Below are 22,408 nucleotides of genomic sequence, written 5' to 3' on the forward strand. Positions count from 1 at the left end.
ATAGATAGATAGATAGATAGATAGATAGATAGATAGATAGATAGATAGATAGATAGATAGATAGATAGATAGATAGATAGATAGATAGATAGATAGATAGATAGATAGATAGATCACTGCTTCACTGCTCATCTTTTATCTCATCATCTTCTCGCTTGGTTGGAGGCTCCCATGGGACTTTTAACGATTGGTGCAGAAAGCTGTGGGGGCAGGGAAGGGTGAACGAGGGGTTGGCAGACCAAACCCTTTAGAAAGGTTTCCTAAAGAAGCTTTCATACCACCATCAACATAAACTTCCCATAATGCTTAGAGGCCATCACCCCAAGCACCCCGGGACTGTCAGATTTCGACATGTCACAGCATGCGCGCACTGGCCAGTCATGTAGCCTTTAGAATCAGTGCATAACTTCCTCTTTAAATGCATGACATCAGTGGAGGAAGTAAAGCGTGCATTACTCAGAGGGGATTTATGATGGTACATCACTCTCAGAGCAGCCATCAACACCCATTAACATTGTCATACAGTGCATAAGAGTGGTTTGGGTGAAATGACCATGAAACACCCCTAATGGATCCTACCCAACACTACAGAATCAGCAACATATCTACTGGTGTTTACTAACACAAGACTCACTATACAGCTGCTCATAATCTTATTTGTTGTTCATGCGTAGTTTGTGAAAAAAGAATAATCTTCTATACATATTCATAGCACTACGACAAAGCAATGTTTGAAAACTGATGACCAATGTGAAAAACGAAAGTGAGTTTTAAACAGATGCATAACTAGGGATGTCAAAAGTACAACTCATTTTAAAAGTACAGCCCTGCCCACTATTCAATATTCCGTTTCACTTGGAAATACGTCACAGCACTGAAATAAAATCAGTTGCAACTTCCGGTTCACTGGGACTTTAAAAATATGCCCTATATAGCCACCGTGTAAAATCATGCAAGCATATGAGCGAGATCTGTGTGGCCTTTAGCATATAGAAAAATCCATTAAAGATCCCAAACCCTCCTCCATAGGCGGAGGCTGATGATTCTCTCTGGATTAAGATCGCAAACTCGGATTGAAATGGAAAATTAAAGTGGGCGATGAGGATTAGGGGTCGTATAAAACAACAAGACATAAGGTATTCAAGCTGTAACTCTAATCACTATCTTTAATAATCCAGCAATCCTCCCTCATGGCAACAACACATCCACACATTCAAGCTAAAGTTTCGGAAAAGCAGATCGCTCCAGCGCCGATATCTGCCGACAGGATTCAGTAGTTTCATATTCAAGGTATCAGCAGTGTTCTATCATATGTAATACAGGCAAAGAGATTGGAATAACTTGGTTTCACTTGGTTCACCGCATTTGTCCTGTTTTCTCACCATATGGCATGAAACAGGGCTAGGCAGTATAACAGTAGATAAAGTAACATGGAGTACTGCAAAACAAATACAGGACAGGATGCAGAGTAGTAGTATAAAGTATTTTATCCAAAAATATTATTACATAATGTTCTGTTGAATTTTCAGTAAAATACTTATATTGTGATATACCATTACAGTCATGTAAAGCTACTTTTTGTGCAAAACAGAAAACAATGTGAAGAACTGGCTCCCTTTCAATTCACAAATGTGAACCTGAATTTATTTGATAGATCAATCAATTTCGATCCATCCATCCATTGAGGTGAACAGCACATTCCAGGGCCCAGTTTATGGCCGGGCCCCTCTCTGTCCATAACAGCGGACCAAGGTTTGTTACATTTTGATTGCATGTTGGTGGATTAACACAAACCAACTGTCCGACACCATCAGATAAAGATGCTGAGGCAACAGACAGAAAGCTCTTAGAGGGCAAGACCTCTGGTACCAAGCAGGACAGGACTTCTCATTGGACCACATGCAGTTTCTGCCCTTCACCCATCTAGAGACTAATTCATAAGGATTTGGCCTGTGACTACCATAAAAATTCCCCAGGACCCCCGAATGCAGCAGAAGTGGCTGAAACAAAGAGAGGCAACAATGATCCATCCAAATCCATTCATAACCATGTTTGGAAACCTTAAAACTGACTACACTCATCCATTTCGTACTTATTAAGAGAAATAAGTACTCTCAGTGACATTCTGTTGGTGGTTTGGAAAGTGAGAAATGCATTGCCAAGACACTTTAAAGACTTCTAACTGTCTGCTTTAGGCAAATTAGTTCCATGGGGGGAAGAAGGGTGGACCACACCATGTGTGTCCCCTCTGATGCCAGCCGCCAATTGCAGCAGTGGAATGGAGAAGTGCCAAATTGCAATCTCCTCAGAGATAAAAGTAGCTTTTGAACAGACACTTCTTGTTCTGGGTCTTAGTCCAAATGTGAGACAGCAACAGATACATTCAAGTTCGGAGTCTCCCATCTGGTGGGACAGATATGACCGTGTTCCAGTCTGTGAGGAAAGAGACAGTAACAACTCTATGCCAGAGAGACAGACAAAAGCGGATTGACCAAGTTCTGAGTGTCTGGCCCAGAGAGGCAGAAGACATTTGCAACAAGGCTAAGCTCTGGAGAACAAACCTTCACTTCAAGGTACTTCGTCTGCGTGTTCAAGATTGATAAGGAACTTCTGCACCTACTTCAGGGCCTCATCTGTGTTTTTAGAACCCTTTGGGTGCTCCAGCATATATAAAATATATTTTATTATACCTATCTCTTCTTTCTGCTGATAATACAGAATAGACTCTACAAGCTAATGGTATCTCACCAATCTTTCAGATAAATCCGCTGACCAACTGCCTCCATTTTACATTAATTCTAAATGGTTGAGCAGCCTCCAGGTGCCCTAAACTAAGAGAGGGGTAGGTACATCTGATGTACTCATAACCACACCTTAAGTGACTTTTGATCCAAAAATCACAATGTCAGCTGTGACGTGAGCACCAATCACTCTATTCATCCATCCATCCATCCCTAATTATGTCTGTACATAAGTCAAATTTCAAAGCTTGTTTGTCTCGACAAGCTTTGCTAATTTATTTGCAATTGTACCTCAATTCAATTACTAAACTGGATTTTAGAAAGGCATTCTCAGTTCAATTCTGAATTATGCACATCCCTGTTGGTAACATCGGTCACTCCTCTGAACACACAACAGCTTGCAAATGACAGCAGAGTGGTGAACAAGTGCAATGATCTCATAAAGATGACCTCAGCAAAACCTAAATGAAAAGAGCAACTAACAATCAGGAACAACCTTCTGTGATCCCTCCAATACAGCCATAACCACACAAATGGCACAATATATAAGGTCTCTGTCTGGATTGTACAACATTCCCACAGTCAGAGTCCTGTAGATTTCAGGGTTCTGATGTATTGGCTTTGTGCATCATCAGAAACATCAAATCCTAACAAAGGTTTATGAATGGAGCAGGACAGCCTTCGCTATAATGTGACACCCATGATTGCAGAAGCCTCAAGGATACACCACCAGGAATATGAAAAGAAATGGTCCCATGAGAGCAGGACAAAGCCAACGGGAATACAAATGATTTCCATTACTCCTCATTTACGGGTCCCTAAAAGCTCCTTTGAGTATCAGCAAAGACAAAAAAAGGCAAAGATACAGACTCGTAATGGAAGGGCTCTGCAGAAAATGTCAAATTAATGAAAGGCTACTTTGAATAATTCATATGCCATTTGAAAATTTGTTTGTGATTGAGTAGCAGAACTGTTGTGAAAAGGAAACTATGTCTCTGCCCTTTGAGTTCAACCTAATTTGAAAAAGATTCACTGTATAAGAATAATCGCACAGAAGCTTTTTCATCTCACACAGCTCATGCAGAGAGACTGATATTCTAGAGCAGTGGATATGAACTGATGGGTCACACCCTAAAAATGGGCCTCAGGTCTGTTATGATGGGTCATGAAAAGCAAGGGAAAAACAATGCTGAATGCCAAAATAAAACTGCAACAAACCTTATAATCATGCATCTACATTTTCTGTCATTTGCTTGAGTGACAAATTTGTCAGATGCCAACATAAAAATGGTCACGATAAACAGTGTTTGCTGAAAAATGTGAATTATTCCTTTTTGTATTTATTACATTATATTTATATCCATTATATCTCAATGTCTTAAGGGTAGTTTTGTTTATTTGTGTATGATAAAATCCATATTGATTGCACTGCAATTGACTTCCAGTGTAGAAATCTGGATCCTGAAACAAAACCAGTTGAGAACCACTCATCTAGAGCATCAGCACAATGCTAGCTGGTCTTGTTCAGAAGACAGAAGGTAGGTAAACAGAAAGCACATCTGCTTTCTGTGAGACTCACAAGAAAAACTTCTCGTCCCAGATGGGGTTGAGATTGCCAAAAACAGTTTTGGTCCTGCGTTTGGTCTTTCCCACTTGTACTGTGACGTAGGGGTCGCTGGAGCCTGTCTTGTCTTTGGCTTGCAGACCTTGAGCACATAAAACTAGAGAAGGGATAGAGAAAAAAGACAATGTTTAGAAAATTGTGTATTCTTGAAGCAAGCAAAAACATTTGTATTGGAGATAAAAATGCAATTGTCTGAAGAATTGAAACCTTTAGAAACATGTTTAGTACACAAAGCAATATAAACGAGTACTGACAAGGATGGATTATAGCCCAGGGCAATGGGGCCAATGCCAGGGTTCTTGACTTTAGAGACCCGCAGTGACCTGAAACTCGAAAATCTAAGACTGGTGTTCATTGGTGCCAGTGACTGTTGGAACAATGAGAAATAACTGAACTAACCGAGGCTTCTGAACGCATCATACTGATGCTGTGCGACAAACAAATATAAGCAATGTAAGCAAGGCCTTCTTGCTCTTTTATTTTTTTTATATTTGCAATGCAATTTCAACATTATTACACAACTAAGATAATGTAGACGAAAATCGGGTATATTCTGAATAAAAACCTTTTTTGTAAATCCATTCACTTTGATCATCTTTAGACAAGATAGATTTTTTAGTTGTAAATCTGATTTCCTTTGTCATAATTTTGAGATATTAGGACAAAGGTCGAAGAATTTAAGTTACGCTGGTGCCAAAGGTTTCGCAGGACCACAATCCATCCTTGAACATCACTCATGCCCTATTTGAATGTGCGTATACATATGGCACCCTAACTGATAACTAAAACGTCAATTCAAAATAGACGAATCTGCAATAATACAACAATAAAAACAGTGTGTACCCTGACTGTGGCACTAAACTCAGTCAATGGGGATACCATTCGTCACAGAGCCAATAGTAGTTCACAGGAAGCTCTTGCCTCATTAATTATGAACGAGCAGTGCGCTAAATTATTCAGGGAACATATATCCTTGGGCTTGGAGACAGACAGAGATTGGTGCAATGTCACCGGGCTGGTTGAAGAGGGTAATATAGTCCGAATAGTTTAGCTAGAATGAAAGAACGATGGCATGTTTGTGTTTCCAGAGGTGTGTTCACACATTGATGGCATGTTTGTGTGTCAGACAGCGACGGTCATATTGGTTGTGGGCTCAAGGCACAACACTCTCACTCTTACTCTCTCTCTCTCTCTCTCTCTCTCTGTAGATAGATAGATAGATAGATACATAGATACATAGATAGATACATACATAGATTGAGAAGCAACATTTAATCAAATATTAAGAATTATTTAATAAAATGGATCTTGAATTATGTTGTTGTTTACCCCATTGGCAAATCAGTGCATGTTGCAGTCAAACTAAATCAGAATTCACAGTCTTGTGCTGAAACCCATGATAAATAAATCAGTGCATGAATACTTTCTAAAATAGGAGTTTCGACCGTTCACCAGGATAAATTAAAGCAGAGAGCTGTTTTTCTCTATTTGTTCTATTGACACCCTGGCAGTGTTGCAAGCTTGGCAATAATTCACAGCCTCTGTTGACCCTCAAAGTCAGGTGAAGGAGCATCACTGATACGGACATGTATAGGAGCGAACTTCACCTGGCACACAGCTGAACTAATACAGTGGCTTCTGGAAGATAAAATATTATTGAAACAAAGCAATGTGAGGATATATGTCATGCAGATGGACAGAAACTGTTCTTTATGACTCAGAGAGACGAACGCGACAGCCTACGTGTCTGTCCGTAGCAGATGGTTGTTGTCGTCTGGCGGTTTGAGCTGTCAGAAAACAAGCAAAACTCTTGGCACATTTTCCAAACTAAACTGAGCAGCATCTCCTCCCTGTAGGGTCTGTTCCAGCCACAGACACAGAGATGCACGAATAGACGAAGGGCGAATCTCATGAAAGTTGTCTAAAACATGCTCTGCCAAAATAGTTATTTTCTAGACAAGTTTCATGATTTATTATTATATATATTTATATTTTTTTTACATAATTTTATAATAATACAATCATGCCAACTTTAACTGCACAAATAATAATAAAAAAGAAATATTTTTGTATAGAATTTGTATAAAAATTACATAAAATGTAATTATATAATACAGTAATTTTTTATAAAAAAATAAATACAATATAATTAATTATATTTTTAATTAAAAACACACTGTGTCCATTCTTGCTATTTTATTTCTTACATTTGCAATGCAATTTTTCATTATTTGAATATTATTACACAATTAAGATATTGTAAACCAATGGCAATTTAATTCTGAATCAATTTTGGATCACATTTTGAATCAATCAATCCATTTGCCACTTGTATATGATTTTTTAAAAATATGTTTTATATGACAGCGACGCCTACCTTTGGACCTCTAACATTTGCATGCACTGTGACTTTATCATACCACTTATTCTTATTTAGATTTTTGCCTGAAATATGACCATGTTAGGTTATGTAAGATTTGCTCATTGCTTACCCGTGATGGTGATTTTGGCAGACCACTTGGACGTCCCCTCCAGCACGGCCTGTTTGGCTGTCTTCAGCTGGGTGATGAAGTCTTCCTTTGTGAGCTGAAACATCTCCTGAATCACCTCGAACACCTCGGGACGGTTCTTCTCCCTGATTTTCATCCGTTCCTTCATGGCCATGATGATGTTTTGGGTTTTGTCCTCGGCTCCATGTTTCGAGCTCTTCTCTACTGCACCTGTAGAGAACGATGAGATTTACATGTGTTGCATAATCTCTGATGACATGAGCAGCAATTTCAATTTGTATACTATTGGATTTATGATAATGATTGACATTTTAAGCTGGAGAAAAATGACAAGGAATATGAGAACAAGTTTATAAATGTGTGAATCTATGCATGATAAAACATCATTAAAGGCCCAATATGTACGATTTTTGGATTAAAATATCCAAAAACCACTAGAACAATTTAATATACAGTATTTTGTTGACTTGTGTACTTACATTATCCCAAATGTTTCCAAGAATGTTTAAATCCAGAAAAATAAGCAATTTTAACCAGGACACGGACCGTATATAATATATTATGTTTTATCAGACAGGTGAGCAACTGTTTGGATACATTTATTGACAGAAAATGAATTACTGCAGTGTGCAACAAGTGTCTCATAGTAGCGCAGAGCAAACGCACAGAGTAGCATTATAACATAACTTTCAACACACTCAAATAATGTATCTAATATGATAAAACAGCGCTGAATATGCATGACCGGAAAAAGTGGAAGTGGACGTCTGCGGACATAATAAAAGATCCACGAAATCCAGGCATCATCAAGCTATGCCTTTGTTTTGAATAAGCGACCTCTAGCGGCGAAAAATTACATTTTGTGGCTTTAATAATAAAAATTATGAAACATTTAGAATTCTATTAATAATCAAATTAGCCAAAATACTGAATAAATTAACATGTAAATTTGTTAATGATGGACAGCCAATTCTAAGTAATTTTTGTAAAAATGATTTTATTATTGTACTGTCTTACTCTAAATGCTTTCCCATCACCAGTGAAGTGCAGACTCCATGTGCGTAGTACAGTATGCAAATTTGGTTGCAGCTCAGATATGTATACTACCATGTCCACATGCATATAAATTGTCTTTAAGACCTACTAGCCATATAGACTAGTAGATTTTGAAGTAAATATAGAATTGCACATCCCTGGTGTGCAGCCCCGAAACAGATGAGTATAGATGATTCACTGCCGCTTGAAAAATGCATCTCTCTGCACCCTATTAAAATGAATCATTCATTCAGATGCATCATAAACACCTTGCAAATGCTTTATAAGAGTGTTCAAGAGGTGCTGGATGTGGGAAATAAAACAGTGTGTCTGTGAGAGAGACGGTTTACTGGTGTCTCGTCCCAGTTGTCTTTCCTTTCACAAACCATGCAGAGAGAGGTGATGCACTGCAAACCATACAAGTCAAACCAAACTCTCATACACACTCACACACTCTAAATATGATGAGTTTGATGGCTCGCTTAATAAATCTCTCTCTACACAGGCCCATTTGCGTCTCTGGCAGGCAGCCACGTCTGTGAGGTTTACTAGAGAACTATATCTCACGCACAGTCTGACTTTACCACTCATCTGAGCGCTTACACTAGTGCTGATGGTTATTCTGTTAGTGCTGAACAATAAAATTAACAGCTGCCAAACGCAAAATGTCAGAGATGAGAGCTGCCACACTATGTGACAGACAGACAATGGCGTTTCACAATAACGAACATTGCTCATGCAGTATGATGTCTTTAACATTTTCTGAAGAAAACATTGCTGTCAATGCAAAAGTGTCGCTATGGAGTGTTTTTAGCATTTACATCTATTACAAACATTTTAATGAAGTAATAGCGATGCTTGACTTGGCAAACATCTTAGTGGTTTTAATGGTGACTAAAAAACATTGTCTAAAGATGAAAAAGACAGGGCTCGCAAATGTGAGTGAAATGATCTCATTGTTGAGCTCTGTCTAATTCATATTTAGACAATGCAAAGTCTAAATAATCTTTCTTTAAGAGAGATGTGTGGGAACTGTAAAATGTATTTAAGAGCATGTGTGTGAAGGAAAAAAAAGGTCTTGTTTTCCAGTACAAATATCTAAACATTCTTAAAACAAGAGAATGTTACTTGAGAAACAAACATAAAGTCTTGTTTTCAAAAAAATGCATCAGGATTAAGTTAGTTTAACCTTTAAAAACAAAAAAAATCTGTCAATGCAGTAAGAAAACTAGACTTGTTTTCCCTTTTAATTAAATTTATTTGTCTGACGCCATTGGCCTTTTCTTCATGTTTTAAAAGATAAGTTAATCCTCTCGAGTCGGCGGTCGCGCCGGCACGATCGGCTCGCTTTTTTTCTTATCAGTGCCAAAGAGACTCAAATAACTCTGTGGTTTTTTAATCATTCAGGCAAGTGTTATACATCATTATAATCTGTTAAGTTTCTATTTTTTTGTGTGTGTGTACAGTCACAATAAAACCAAATTGTTTTGCTTTTTGCAAAATAAAGAAAACAAACATGATGCGCGATCTGCAGCCTCTCTGTCATAGACGTTCATTCAGATAGTCTTCAGAAAATGACCTCTAGCTTAGTGAATACTTGTCTCACAAACATGAGACATATGTCTAAAGAAACGCAGAAATGTCAGGTTTTAAACACTGTAAACCAAATCAAAAACAAATATTCTGTGTTTATGTAATCTGTTTGAAAGCAGAGAGATGTTAGTCGTTCCTGAGCGGCTTATTATACACTAATGCGACCACACCCACGGTGCGCCCGTTCTATTGAGATTCAAATACTTAGGCTCTGGAGTCGACGCCAACACATCAACTCAAACAAACACATCAAGTACTGCATTCCTACTTCATCTACATCGTTTTGAGACGTGTTTAATAATCCTGGAATAATTCTCCATAAAAAGCTGTTCATTTCTGAAAGCAACGGATTCCACCGCTGTGTGTAAGTAGGCTAAGTTTACTCTGTAAGCATCTGTGAATATTAAACGCAAAAACCTGCGCGAGGACGCACTGAAGCTTTCTTTGTTTAAATTAGCTCAAAATTACTGTCAGATGTAAGTAATTACCTTGACAAACTACACATAATTTAAAAGATCTAAGCTTTTTTTTTTTTCAAAAACCGTGCATAAACATTTTTCTCTCAAAAATACAAGCATGTACATACATGTTGCTCACATATTATGGTAGCCCAGTTTGTGCTGAATACAGTGTAATTACACTTTTGCCATTAATGTGTTTATAAGCAACTGAAAAAAACACAAATGTAAGAGCATGTCAAAACTTCTAAAGGGCCCCAAAAGAGCTCAGACTCCAGAGGGTTAACTTCAAAATGAAAATTTCCTGATATTTTACCCACCCTAATCTCATCCAAGATGTTCGTGTCTTTCTTTCTTCAGTCGAAAAGAAATGAAGTTTTTTGAGGAAAACATTCCAGGATTTTTCTCCACATAATAGACTTCAATGGCAACCAACCGGGTTGAAGGTCCAAATCAATGCAGTTTCAAACGGCTTCGAAGGGCTTCAGAGGCTCAGTAAGATCCCAGCCCAGGGCTTCGCAAAATTTCAAAAATGCTGGTAGCCCTTCGGGCAGGCACTCTTTAGATTTTGGTAGTCTGAAATTAATTTAACTAGCCCAAATAAAAAAAGTTTTTTTTTTTATGTAGAAAACTGAATAGGAGTCGAAACATCAATCAAAACCATTTTCAAAATCACAAATATCAACAATGGTATATAAAATAATCTAATTACAATCATCAATACAAATGGATTTGGTTCTACAGTTGGTTCTACATGAACTGAAATTTCTATGAATTTCTGTCTTGACCTGTCTTTTTTGCCTGTGTAGAACTGAAACACCAAATTAAATCTATGCGAACATTTTAACAAATCACTTGACTTTCACAGTTTTCTCCACTGTAGGCTTATAGGCTTTATTAATTTATAGTCATATACATAGAGCGCTTCACGGCCATTACACATCACATACCCAACACTTGATTCGTCCTGTTAAACTACTTCACTAAAACGCTCCGACGTTACTCGACTTTCCTTCCTTTTGTTTTTAATTTGTTCCTTGCGTTTTACAGTGAAATGAGAGTTCCATGTCTTTAATAAAATCAACACAATTATTTATCTCTCATCCACCCGCAATTAATTGGAATGTTATATTTTATTATTTGGTCATCTTGATTAGCGGATATACCCGCAATCCGCTCATCACTAACACACTCAAATACATATATGCACACACATACATCAGCTAAACTTCAGTGCGGACAAATTAGCATGATCAAAAACATCCGGGATCTTATTTTTCCTTCAGATAAGTCAAGAGAGTCAACAACAACACAAAGCAAGAAAGGAATTTGATTCACTATACCAAAAAACACTCCATCTTCAACTTCAAAATCATCCGACAACGTTGTTTTACTTTTTTTTGCTAAAGGACGTTTGTATTAGACATGAACATCTTGGATGAGATGGGGGTGAGTCAATTATCAGGAAATGTTCATTTTGAAGTGAACTAATCCTTTAAGCCTAAAATAACTTAATTCTGATAGATATTTTTCAGAAAGACTTGTCATTTTACTTCTCAAGTGATTTTTGCAGTGAATAAAAAAAGTAAATGGTATGACAAAAATGTATTATCATTTTAAGATGTCTTAAATTTGGGGACGGAAAAACAGATTTACTGTTGATGAACTATAACAATGTTTACTTTATGGTGTTAATATTTTAATGTGTTGTAGATGGTTGCAAGATGGCATATTTCATATGCTAGTAGCCGGCAAAAGTACATTATACACATTTCAAAATAAGAGTCCCAGTGTACTTCGGGTTTGTTTATAATTAAAAGTCCCGCCATATGCTTCAAGTTTTTTTTCCTGGTTATTATTGGTATTATGGTTTCACAACAAATTGTATCTGTGTCATGTTCTCTGTGTTTGTTTATGGACTTTTGTTTTACTTCCTGTCTTGTGTGCTATGTTTGTAGTCTTTTGCAGTTTTTCACATTGATTTGTTCCTTGATTGTATCGACAGGTGATCCTAGGACAAAGGACAATGGACATGTGATCCATTGACAAATATCTTATCTTGTAAAATGTGTGGTCAGTATCCCCGCTCCCTATACACAGTGTACACATGACCGCGATTTGGAAAGTGAAATTTCAATACCGCAATTTCAGCGGCTTCCTGACACATGCAAATTCTATGCAATATAATTACCCAACTATATAATTGCGAGAGAACACAAAAGCATTGAAATATTTTTTTTTCTCCCATCTCTTATTTTTTTCCCTTTAAGGGCTCCATAGAATGCGTCATTTTCTTTACGAAGTGGGCTGTATTTTGATTCATAGACTCACGTTGTAGACAGTCTGCGTTCAGAAGGTCCTGGCATTTCTCGTGGCATTTCACCCCGCATTCAGAGCATCGCATGCCCTGCCGGGCGATGCCCCACAGCAGACCCTCACACTCATGACAGTAGGTGGGTGCAGTGGCCGTCCAAACCTCGAAATTATGGGGTGTTGTGGAGGAGATGGGATAGATCAACGCTTGGAGAGTCTTTCTGAGCACATGCAGTTTCTGAGAAAAAGAGAGAAAGTTTACAGCAAAAGTTAACAAACATAAACAACCATTGTTTTTCTCAAATCAATGGAGGTCTTAGCATTTGAGCATTTGCACTGATTACAGGACTCGATATGCACATTATTGCTGTGAAAAAGCAGTCTGGAAATCTACAGTTTATTATTGCAGCTTTCAGGATAACCTGAGTAAAGGAGCGGTCACTCCACACTTCCATTGATTCATACACATATGAATGCTGGATACCAGGAACCCAAGCTCATGCAAAAAAGTTTCGCATTTTGATGCCAGTCTTCTTATTGGGATACGAGGGTCTGTGGCTTTACCATTGGAAAAAAGCACAATGGCTGACTTGGATCACATGTGCCATGATAATCTCAATACAGCCTTGACGCCATTGAATTTCGTACAGAGTTGCTCGACAGTCAATCACTGTTTGCAGATACTATAGAAAGGAATGAGAAGTGCGGTAAATTAATCATACCTGTTGCACAATTGTCTGTGACTTCTCTTATAAAAAACTGCATTTTGTGTAAACTCTAAAAATAGATAAATCCAAAAATAATGTTTAAGAGCAAACGTGTTGAAGATTAGCAGATGGGCTGTCGATTCATTAAATTATAAGATATTTCCTCACAATAGAAGTTTATTCAGTGTAATGAAGCCTCTCCTCCATTGACATCCATTAAAAAAACCCAGTCTCTTGTCTCCATCCCTTTTTCGGCTAAAGTTGCAGGCTTGCCTTCAAGAGGCTTTGCTGGCGAGTTCCAAAGTTTGGTGAACTCTGACCTGTGAAGATGTGTGACCAATAGGGCGATAAGCCAAGTCTTAAAAGAATGCATATTTTGGCAGTAAAGTCGAGTAGATTGTACATTTTCTACTTTTTGGATTTACTATTATTTGTTATATGTTGAATTTATGTTTATAAAAAGATGCCGCAAAGTGTGACGTCATATCATAGATTTATATTTCACACGTTTATAGTATCATACACATATATTTATATTTATTTTATTTCAGTAGACATGTATTTTATGTCAACACCATTTTTTAATGGTTTTAGTTTTGGTGATACCCTGATTAGAGGAATGCACATTTCAATCTCATGTCACTGCAGCCAAGTAGACTGAACATTTTTGATGCCAAAGTAAAATACAGTAAAAATGTATTTAAGCAATATTATATAAAATCAAAGCACATATTTTTAATAAAACGCTTGAATGCATAAAAAATGTTGTATGGGGGGCATCAAGTTTCATCAATTCCTATCAAAGGAAAGATCTGATATTTAAATGCATAATGTCATAAAATATTAGTCAAGGACCTAAGACATGATCTGTAGTTCAAGATCTCCACTCATCTTCCAAAACACTCCACAATGTACAGACGCTTCAGTCAGCTGGTGTTCAGAAGAATCATAATATCATAATTTTTTTAAAGATATCATACTGATATTAATTTCAGTAATTATAGAGCACATGTCAAGCCCACAGTGTTTTCAATCTGTCCCTGTTCAGACTAAAAAGGTCTCACAAAATCTGTCAAGAACATGTCACATTTCACCCCAAATTAAGTTATGAAAACAACACACAATTATGTTAATTTCATATTTTGCAAGAATATGGTGCAAATTTATTTTATTTTTTTCACATTACATTAATGAAAATGGTGAAAGGAAATATGCATGTTACTTTTTTTACTTTAATTGAAATAAAATAAAACTTAAACGTATTTAATTTCAGATAGTTGCCAAGGTAGCATTTCTTATTTTCATTTAGGTATCTTAAAGTCAGCTTGCAATCAAAATCAACCCTATATTTACTTTGTTAGTGCACTACTAGTTTTGTGGTAAATAATTCATCCATGAATCTTAAAAAAAATGTTGTCTTCATAATCTGCATAATCTTTCAATAATTTGAAAATGTACTTCCCCTCGGGAGTGGCCTTTATTCTCTGATTTGTCAGCTTGGGTGGAACATCCCCCTCTAATTTTCAGTTTGCTGCGAGCTTTGACAGCAAGCTGAATGGAACGCCTACTTTTCTAGATCCAATCAATTCTCGGCAGGAAAAAACAAGCCACAGCATCTATTTTTCTCATTCGGTATTCTGTTTCACGCGGAAAATACACTCACCTAAAGGATTATTAGGAACACCATACTAATACTGTGTTTGACCCCCTTTCGCCTTCAGAACTGCCTTAATTCTTTGATTCAACAAGGTGCTGAAAGCATTCTTTAGAAATGTTGGCCCATATTGATAGGATATTACACCACCACCAGCAGCCTGCACAGTGGTAACAAGGCATGATGGATCCATGTTCTCATTCTGTTTACGCCAAATTCTGACTCTACCATCTGAATGTCTCAACAGAAATCGAGACTCATCAGACCAGGCAACATTTTTCCAGTCTTCAACTGTCCAATTTTGGTGAGCTCGTGCAAATTGTAGCCTCTTTTTCATATTTGTAGTGGAGATGAGTGGTACCCGGTGGGGTCTTCTGCTGTTGTAGCCCATCCGCCTCAAGGTTGTGCGTGTTGTGGCTTCACAAATGCTTTGCTGCATACCTCGGTTGTAACGAGTGGTTATTTCAGTCAAAGTTACTCTTCTATCAGCTTGAATCAGTCGGCCCATTCTCCTCTGACCTCTAGCATCAACAAGGCATTTTCGCCCACAGGACTGCCGTTTTTCCCTTTTCACACCATTCTTTGTAAACCCTAGAAATGGTTGTGCGTGAAAATCCCAGTAACTGACCAGATTGTGAAATACTCAGACCGGCACGTCTGGCACCAATAACCATGCCATGCTCAAAATTGCTTAAATCATCCTTTCTTTCCCATTCTGACATTCAGTTTGGAGTTCAGGAGATTGTCTTGACCAGGACCACACCCCTAAATGCATTGAAGCAACTGTCATGTGATTGGTTGATTAGATAATTGCATTAATGAGAACTTGAACAGGTGTTCCTAATAATCCTTTAGGTGAGTGTATGTCAATAGTGATGTACAGTCAAACCAAAACATTATTCAGACACCAGAATTTTTTACTAGTGGGTGCAGGACACTATAGTTCATTTAAGTGAGGATAGCAAAATAAAGTAAACTGTGACATCATATACCCAAAAATTCTTTATACAGTGGACTATCAGAAAAAAAAAGAAAAAAAAAATTGGGACCAAAAATTCAGACACTTTGACCTGACCATGTTTTGCTTAAGTGTTTTTTTTTTTCTTTAATTGCTAATGTGACCTTTTACACCACAGACTGAACAAAATTAAGCATTGCTTGGTAATTGGTTGACCTAAGTTGGTATTATCGAATTGTGCACTTACATTTAACAGCTGACAGCTGATTGGTTGATTGTAATCCATTACATACCTTTCTATCAAAGTTATCTGACATTATCAAGATGCAATCGACCCTCGCACTTTTGATAAGGGAAAATAGCCTGCACGATTCGCTAACTAAAACTGCGCACTTCTGCGGAGCCCACAACATTTTATTTTTAAAACATCAAAACATTATTTATGCAATTGTAACGGCAGGTTATTCATTTGTCACCCCTGAGCTGCGTTAAACAGTGTAATGCATCTAAATGCCACTTCAGATGCAGCTTGTGTGTCTCTCCATTGCAAAGATTAATTTTGTTATTTAATTTGATTGGCAACAGCCGTATTGTGTCTTATTATTATAATTAAATTTGATTAAATTATGCAATTGACACAAAAGATGCAAACAATTAGGTAAATAAAGGTAAAAATGCCCATAAAAAGGTAAAAAATCAATTCAAATGTATTAGGGTACCAGCCAAGGTACCAGCACAATAACACACTCAGCAAAATATAGTTTACTTATCGTTATCGATAAAATCCTAGAAAATATTGAGATAATTTTTTGTCAATATATTGCATACCCCTAATCAAAGTTTATCAAAGCAGAATTGTGCATATTAAAATTGAGACATCCCACATAAAAGGCTGGTCTACAGGGGACAGATTTGGCCTTCTGCAGACATTATACTCATCCCTAAGTTTTGATCATTCATATGTACTTCTTATTTCACTTACTTCGTATTGTAATAATAATCAATATTATTCTATTAATGATCAGGCAAGTTTAATAAATATGATAGTGGTCCGACAGTGAGCCTGAAGTGATGGTCCAGTATCTGGAAATCTGATCTTACTATCTGGGCTTTTGCTTACAGTTTGGTGACAGAGACACAACACAATTATTAGAACTTTAACTAAAATAAAAGTAAAAATATTAAAATCTATAAAATAATAATTGTTAATAATAAACATATGCAAAAAAAATCATAATGGTCCATAAAATAAGCTTCATTTTCTGTAAGCAAAATATTCCATCTATCTTTCTTTTGATTTTGAGGTCATGTTCCTGACAGGTTTCATGTGATTTACCAAAGAGACACTATTTGTCAATAGTTGCCTTTACAGGCTAAAGGGGAGGAGAATCACAGGCATCCTTTTAAAAGAGCACAATCAATATGCATGTCCTTTTACAGATGGATAAGACAAAGAGAGAGGGGGAATGAAGGAGAGGTGGGCTGGTGCGGCACAGTGCTCTAAACTGATGTTTTCGTTTCCCATGGTGCACTTTTGCTGATGTGTGTTCAGCTCTCCGCCCACAGAGTCATTACATTAAGAGCTGCTGAGAACTTCAGCCATGTCCAAATGGTGTAAACGTTTTAAAAAAAATGGTATAAAAGTAAAAGTACTGCGGAGTGAAAATTCAGGCTAATTAGCAAAGCAAACCTAAAAATACATAAGGGGAGGAAGTTCCTTTAATCTGTGAGGGGAAATTTAGATATAAAACCAAAAAAAAGCATCAATATGAAACGCAAAAATAACTGCATGCACAAATGAAACTACATCGAATAATTAATGGCAGTTGTCTTAGTTATATGAAACACTTAAAGGGGTCACATAATACATTTGGTCAATAATTTTTTTCAATGAGGTCCACTTATGATGTTAGTCAAGGTTTAATGCAGCTTAATTAAGTTTTTCATGACTATTCTCCACCCAGTCTCACACCTTTAAAATGATACATATATTTTTTCTCAAATGATATATATATTTTTAATTGTCCTAAATGTAAGATTTATGTCTTTGAATTGTATATAAAATGTCCATCCATTTGGATTACACAGTTTGAACAAACTAATAAACTTTATGTGATGCATAAAAAAAGTTTTGATTTATTTATTTATGCAATAAAATAAAATAAAAAATCATGGAATAGTTTACCAACTATTTTGCTCTATTTGATTTTATTTAAATAATCATTTTCAAAATGCATTTATTTAAATTGCTTAAAATCAGCATAAATCAGTTCATTTTGAAAATAATTACATTTATTCAGTTAGTATGAACATGATTAAAATATGGCTAGCTGTGTACCAAGAGATATTTAATTAGTTAAAAAGTATGAGATTTAAATGGATTTATTGATGATAAATATATAAACCTGGCAATTGTGTATTTAAAACACATTCAGTTTATTAGTACTATTACAGAAATCGTACCATCGTTTGAAATCGTTCATTTATTTATGACTGACAAATAGGCATCATATTAAGGTTATTAGGTTATGTATGTTAAAACAGTATAATCCATGATGGATGGATGGATGATTCATATTATAGATAGACAGACAAACAGACAAACGATGGATGGATGGATGGATGGATGGATGGATGGATGGATGGATGGATAGGACGGTGGATGGATAGGATGGTGGATGGACAGACAGACAGACAGGTCGGTGGATGGATGGATGGATTCCCACAGAAATCTTCCCTACACAATACTGCACCTCAGAAGATTTCCATGGGATTTAATTACATTTACCATATAATGCACTAAACAGAACTGCATTCACAAGGTCTGATCGCTGCTGGCCACCATGTGCTCGACTCCTGCTTGACTTACGTCTGATGTCAGGCCAACTGCGGTAATGTTACGCAAATGAGGAGGATTAACAGCTGGCAAAAACGGAAAAGGACTTTCCAATTTAATCTAGCAACTCTGGAGCAACTAGATGAGTTACCCTCAGAATTAAGCGCTGGGCTATCAGCCAGAGAGAGAGGCAATATTCATGGAGCAATCGCTCACGCTGAACAAAGCGGTCAGCACTGTCACAAACTCCAGCAGAAATTAGGGACAGAGGAATTAAACCATCTGTCAAACACACAGCCGCTGACCCAAAAGCCTCACAGCATCTTAAACAGACAGTTCACCCAAAATTGAAAATACTAACAGCATACTCATTTTAAAAAAGTTCCAAAAGGAGGTGGGGTTTCGCAGTGATGCCACAGATCATCTACTGTTGGTTTAATAATCTGAAGAACCTTTTTCACAATAAAATAACCTTTTGTGGAATGGAAAGGTTCCATGGATGTTCTTCAATGCCAATAAAGAACCTTTATTTTTAAGAGTGCACAAGTTTGGAATGACTTGAAGGTGGATAAATAATTACAAAATGAAAATTTTTGGATGAGCTAACCCTTTAACCGTTAGAAGACTTCCTTTGAGAAACATCAGTCCTCAACGCCTGGAGCTCTCAGCTTCCAGACCCACTGTGGTGACGTCTTTGTTTCGGATCGGTTTCTGTGCTGGAGGCCACAGCTGGTACTGGAAATGCTGTGATGCCACATGATCACCGCGTCTGAAGATACTTGTACGGATCATGTACATAACCATTGAGGTCAGTAAGTATTTTGTTTGCTTGTTTCTTTATTTCAGTTTCTAATAAATGCTGTTCTTTTGAACGTTATTCATCAAAGAATCAGGAAAAAAATGGTGTCACGGTTTCCATAGAAATATGAAGCAGCACAACTATTTTCAATTTTGGCACTAATCAGTGAACTAATGTTTCTTGAGCAGCAAATAGGCATATTAGAAGGATTTCTGATGGATCATGTGACACTGAAGACTCGAGTAATGCTGAAAATTCAGCTTTGCATCACAGGAATAAATTACATTTTAAATTATATTAAAATAGAAAACAGTTATCTTAAATTGTAATAATATTTAATAATATTCCCATGTTTCAAATAAATGCAGCCGTGGTGACCATAAGCTTTCAAAGACATTAAAAAATCTTACCGACCCCTTTTGAACAGTAGACTAGTGTATAGAAACATAAGGAACTACACAAGTTATCACACTATCAAGCAGAGTTAGTTATTTTTAGGCTTCATATAAAGAGAAATCAGATTTGAAATAAGAGTTTGTAACTTCCTCCAGAAGCCACTAAAAAACGTTTGTTAGATATTGTTATTCCAAAGCATCAGAACCAACGATAGTAAAATGTGGTAATGTGTGTCAAAGCTCACATTACACTAAACATTCATTTCATACACATGCAAATGAATGTGTAGAGTTGACGTTTATATAGTGAAAAGATATTAATATTAGGCTACATTCACATTGTCCATTTTTGGGATTGATAACCGCATTTACTTACAGGTGTGAGTCACGAAATGCCCTGTTCACACAGCAACTTACAGTAGTGTCTCGAATAGTCTGTATGAACAACAAGAGTCAAGCCTGAATTCTGTTACCAATAACCATAGTGACAGTGACCAAAATAATATCAAAGATGGCGACGTCCATGAAACTGAAAAGTTGTCACTTTTGACATGACAATAGTCCAACTGAGCCTCGATTTTATCCATCAAATCTTCATTAACCGACAGAGGCTTCAATGTAAACATGCTAGCCGGACTCATTAACCGTTGCACTCGCGTCTGTGCAGCCTCTTGCGCATGACACAGCATTTGAGTCGCACATAGAACACAAAACTGACGGGAGCCGCTCCGGTGGAGAACAGTGACTGGATCTAGAGACTTCAGATGACACACAGCTCATATCTCTGTTCCTGTAAGTTACCGAAACCACAAACGAAAACCCCTTAGCAGAGCGACTCTCTCACACAGCGCGGATTTTCCGAGAATGAGGTTGTGAGTACTGAAAATGTACAGGTGTGAGTTCAGTTATAGAATGCGGTTGTCACTCCCGTAAGTAACCGTAGGCTACTGTGTGTGAACCGTATAAAAGGGATAGTTCACCCAAAAATGAAAATCCAAGCATTATAATGGCAGCCCAAAATTTGAAGCCCAAAAAAAGGGCGTTGGGGGGGGTGTGATGTTAATAAAGGCCTTCTGAAGCAAATTGATGGGTTTGTGTAAGAAAAATATCCATATTTAAAACTTTACAAAGTAAAACATCTATCTTCCGGTGGACTGCCTTCTGTATTCAACTTACGAAGAAAGTGTAAAGCCTCTCACAGTTCAAAACACTTACATCAAGTCTGACGTCATCGTCACGCCAGTTACGCTAACATGTTAAATATGGATATTTTCCTAACAAAAACCCACCGATTCACTTCAGAAGGCCTTTATTAATTTAATATCATTTTTGGGTGAACTATCCCTTTAAGAACTCTAATACAGGACTGACAACCGTATTCTGCTGCGTGAATGTAGCCTTAAGCCGGGTGCGATTTTAGCCACGATTTGGCCAACTGAGGCAAATTTTGCTAATCCTAAAAGATTCCTCTGATCCTAGGCTAAAATCTTATGTCTTTGATCATTAATTTGACATGAGCCCCGTTTCCACCAGGAACTTTTTTTCCCCCAGACCTGCTACTGTCTGCGTTTCCACTGCGGTCTAAAGTACCGTGAAGATTAGGCAAATTAGTCCAGAGATGTGGGACTGCGTGCGACTGCTCCTCCCAGTCAGCGACGGACAATAATAATTTTTCCCCGACACTGTCTGCAAGTGGAGGAGATGCAAGCAGCGCTGCTTTTGCTTTTTATGTATTGGTTTATTAAATATGTAATTAACAAAATGGCGGAAAAGAGACGAACACTGATACTAAAGCGTATTCTGAAAGCTCGTAAAGCTAGATTTCAAATAAGAGAATGTATATGTTATAATCAGCTATTACGGACATTGACCGTGCGATTGCTGAGACAACGCGCACAACCGGACAGAAAGAGCAAGACTGATATTTACTGAACGCAGAACGAACCTCGCAAGACTTTTAAAAATGCCGGTTGAAATAAAATAAGGCGTGAGCTCAGCCGATCAGCATGTTCAGCGCACAAGTCCCACCCCCGAAAGTTCCGGAACTTTGAAAAAGTACTACCTCGGGAGCAGGGCCGTTTGGAGGGGGAAATATTAACCCGGAACTTCATTTAGACCCTGGTTCCTGTGGTCGAAACACACAGAATACCACCCCAAAGTTCCTAGTTCCTGGGGAAAGTTCCTGCGGTGGAAACGCGGCTATGTTCACCCATAGCCGATTAACGACCATTGCGAAAAAATTTTACCTCAGACTGGCAGTGTCAGAAGATTTGGCACACAGTCCTGCAGTGTGACTTCTACGACGACCATCAAATTGTCTTTGTTTTTAAAATATATATTTGATAAAATATAAAATATTTTAACATTTTGAACTTATAAATTGTTTACAATTTATTATTAATTAAAAACCCAATCCTACACTATGACATCATAGCCTGTTACTCATATACACGGTCCAAAATAATTTCACACACAAATAAACCATTTACATAGACGATACTATAGGACAGATACTAGAAGACAATAAAGGTGGTCATGTAAAAATAAAATTATGATTTTTCTTTTGGCACAAAAACCCTTGACTAACATAATAAAAAAATTAAGTGGATCTCAGGGGAAAGCTGACCAAGGTGTTTCGTTGAATAATGTCACAGACTGAATCCAAACACTGTTTATTTTTCTCCTTTTTGTGAATGTTGAGAAAAGTTCCAGTGATGTAACAGTTTCTGTCCTTGTTTTCCAGTGTCTTCTTAAGCATATGGATGCATGGGCTGTTTTCGGCACG

At 37.2% G+C, this 22,408-nt stretch overlaps 1 protein-coding gene across 1 annotated transcript in view; it reads right to left on the reverse strand.

The window, feature by feature from the left end:
• Nucleotides 1–22,408, reverse strand: part of unc13c (unc-13 homolog C (C. elegans)) — a 282,829-nt gene that overhangs the window by 225,278 nt on the left and 35,143 nt on the right. Inside the window, exons 7-9 of the mRNA XM_079824971.1 lie at nt 12,293–12,512; nt 6,858–7,085; nt 4,321–4,462 (exon numbers count right to left, since the gene is read on the reverse strand). Of these exons, the coding sequence (XP_079681097.1) occupies nt 4,321–4,462; nt 6,858–7,085; nt 12,293–12,512 (590 nt within the window). The remainder of the gene's footprint in view (nt 1–4,320; nt 4,463–6,857; nt 7,086–12,292; nt 12,513–22,408) is intronic.

The sequence above is a fragment of the Gobio gobio genome (assembly GCF_949357685.1).
Source record: "Gobio gobio genome assembly, chromosome: 9".
Classification (NCBI taxonomy): domain Eukaryota; kingdom Metazoa; phylum Chordata; class Actinopteri; order Cypriniformes; family Gobionidae; genus Gobio; species Gobio gobio.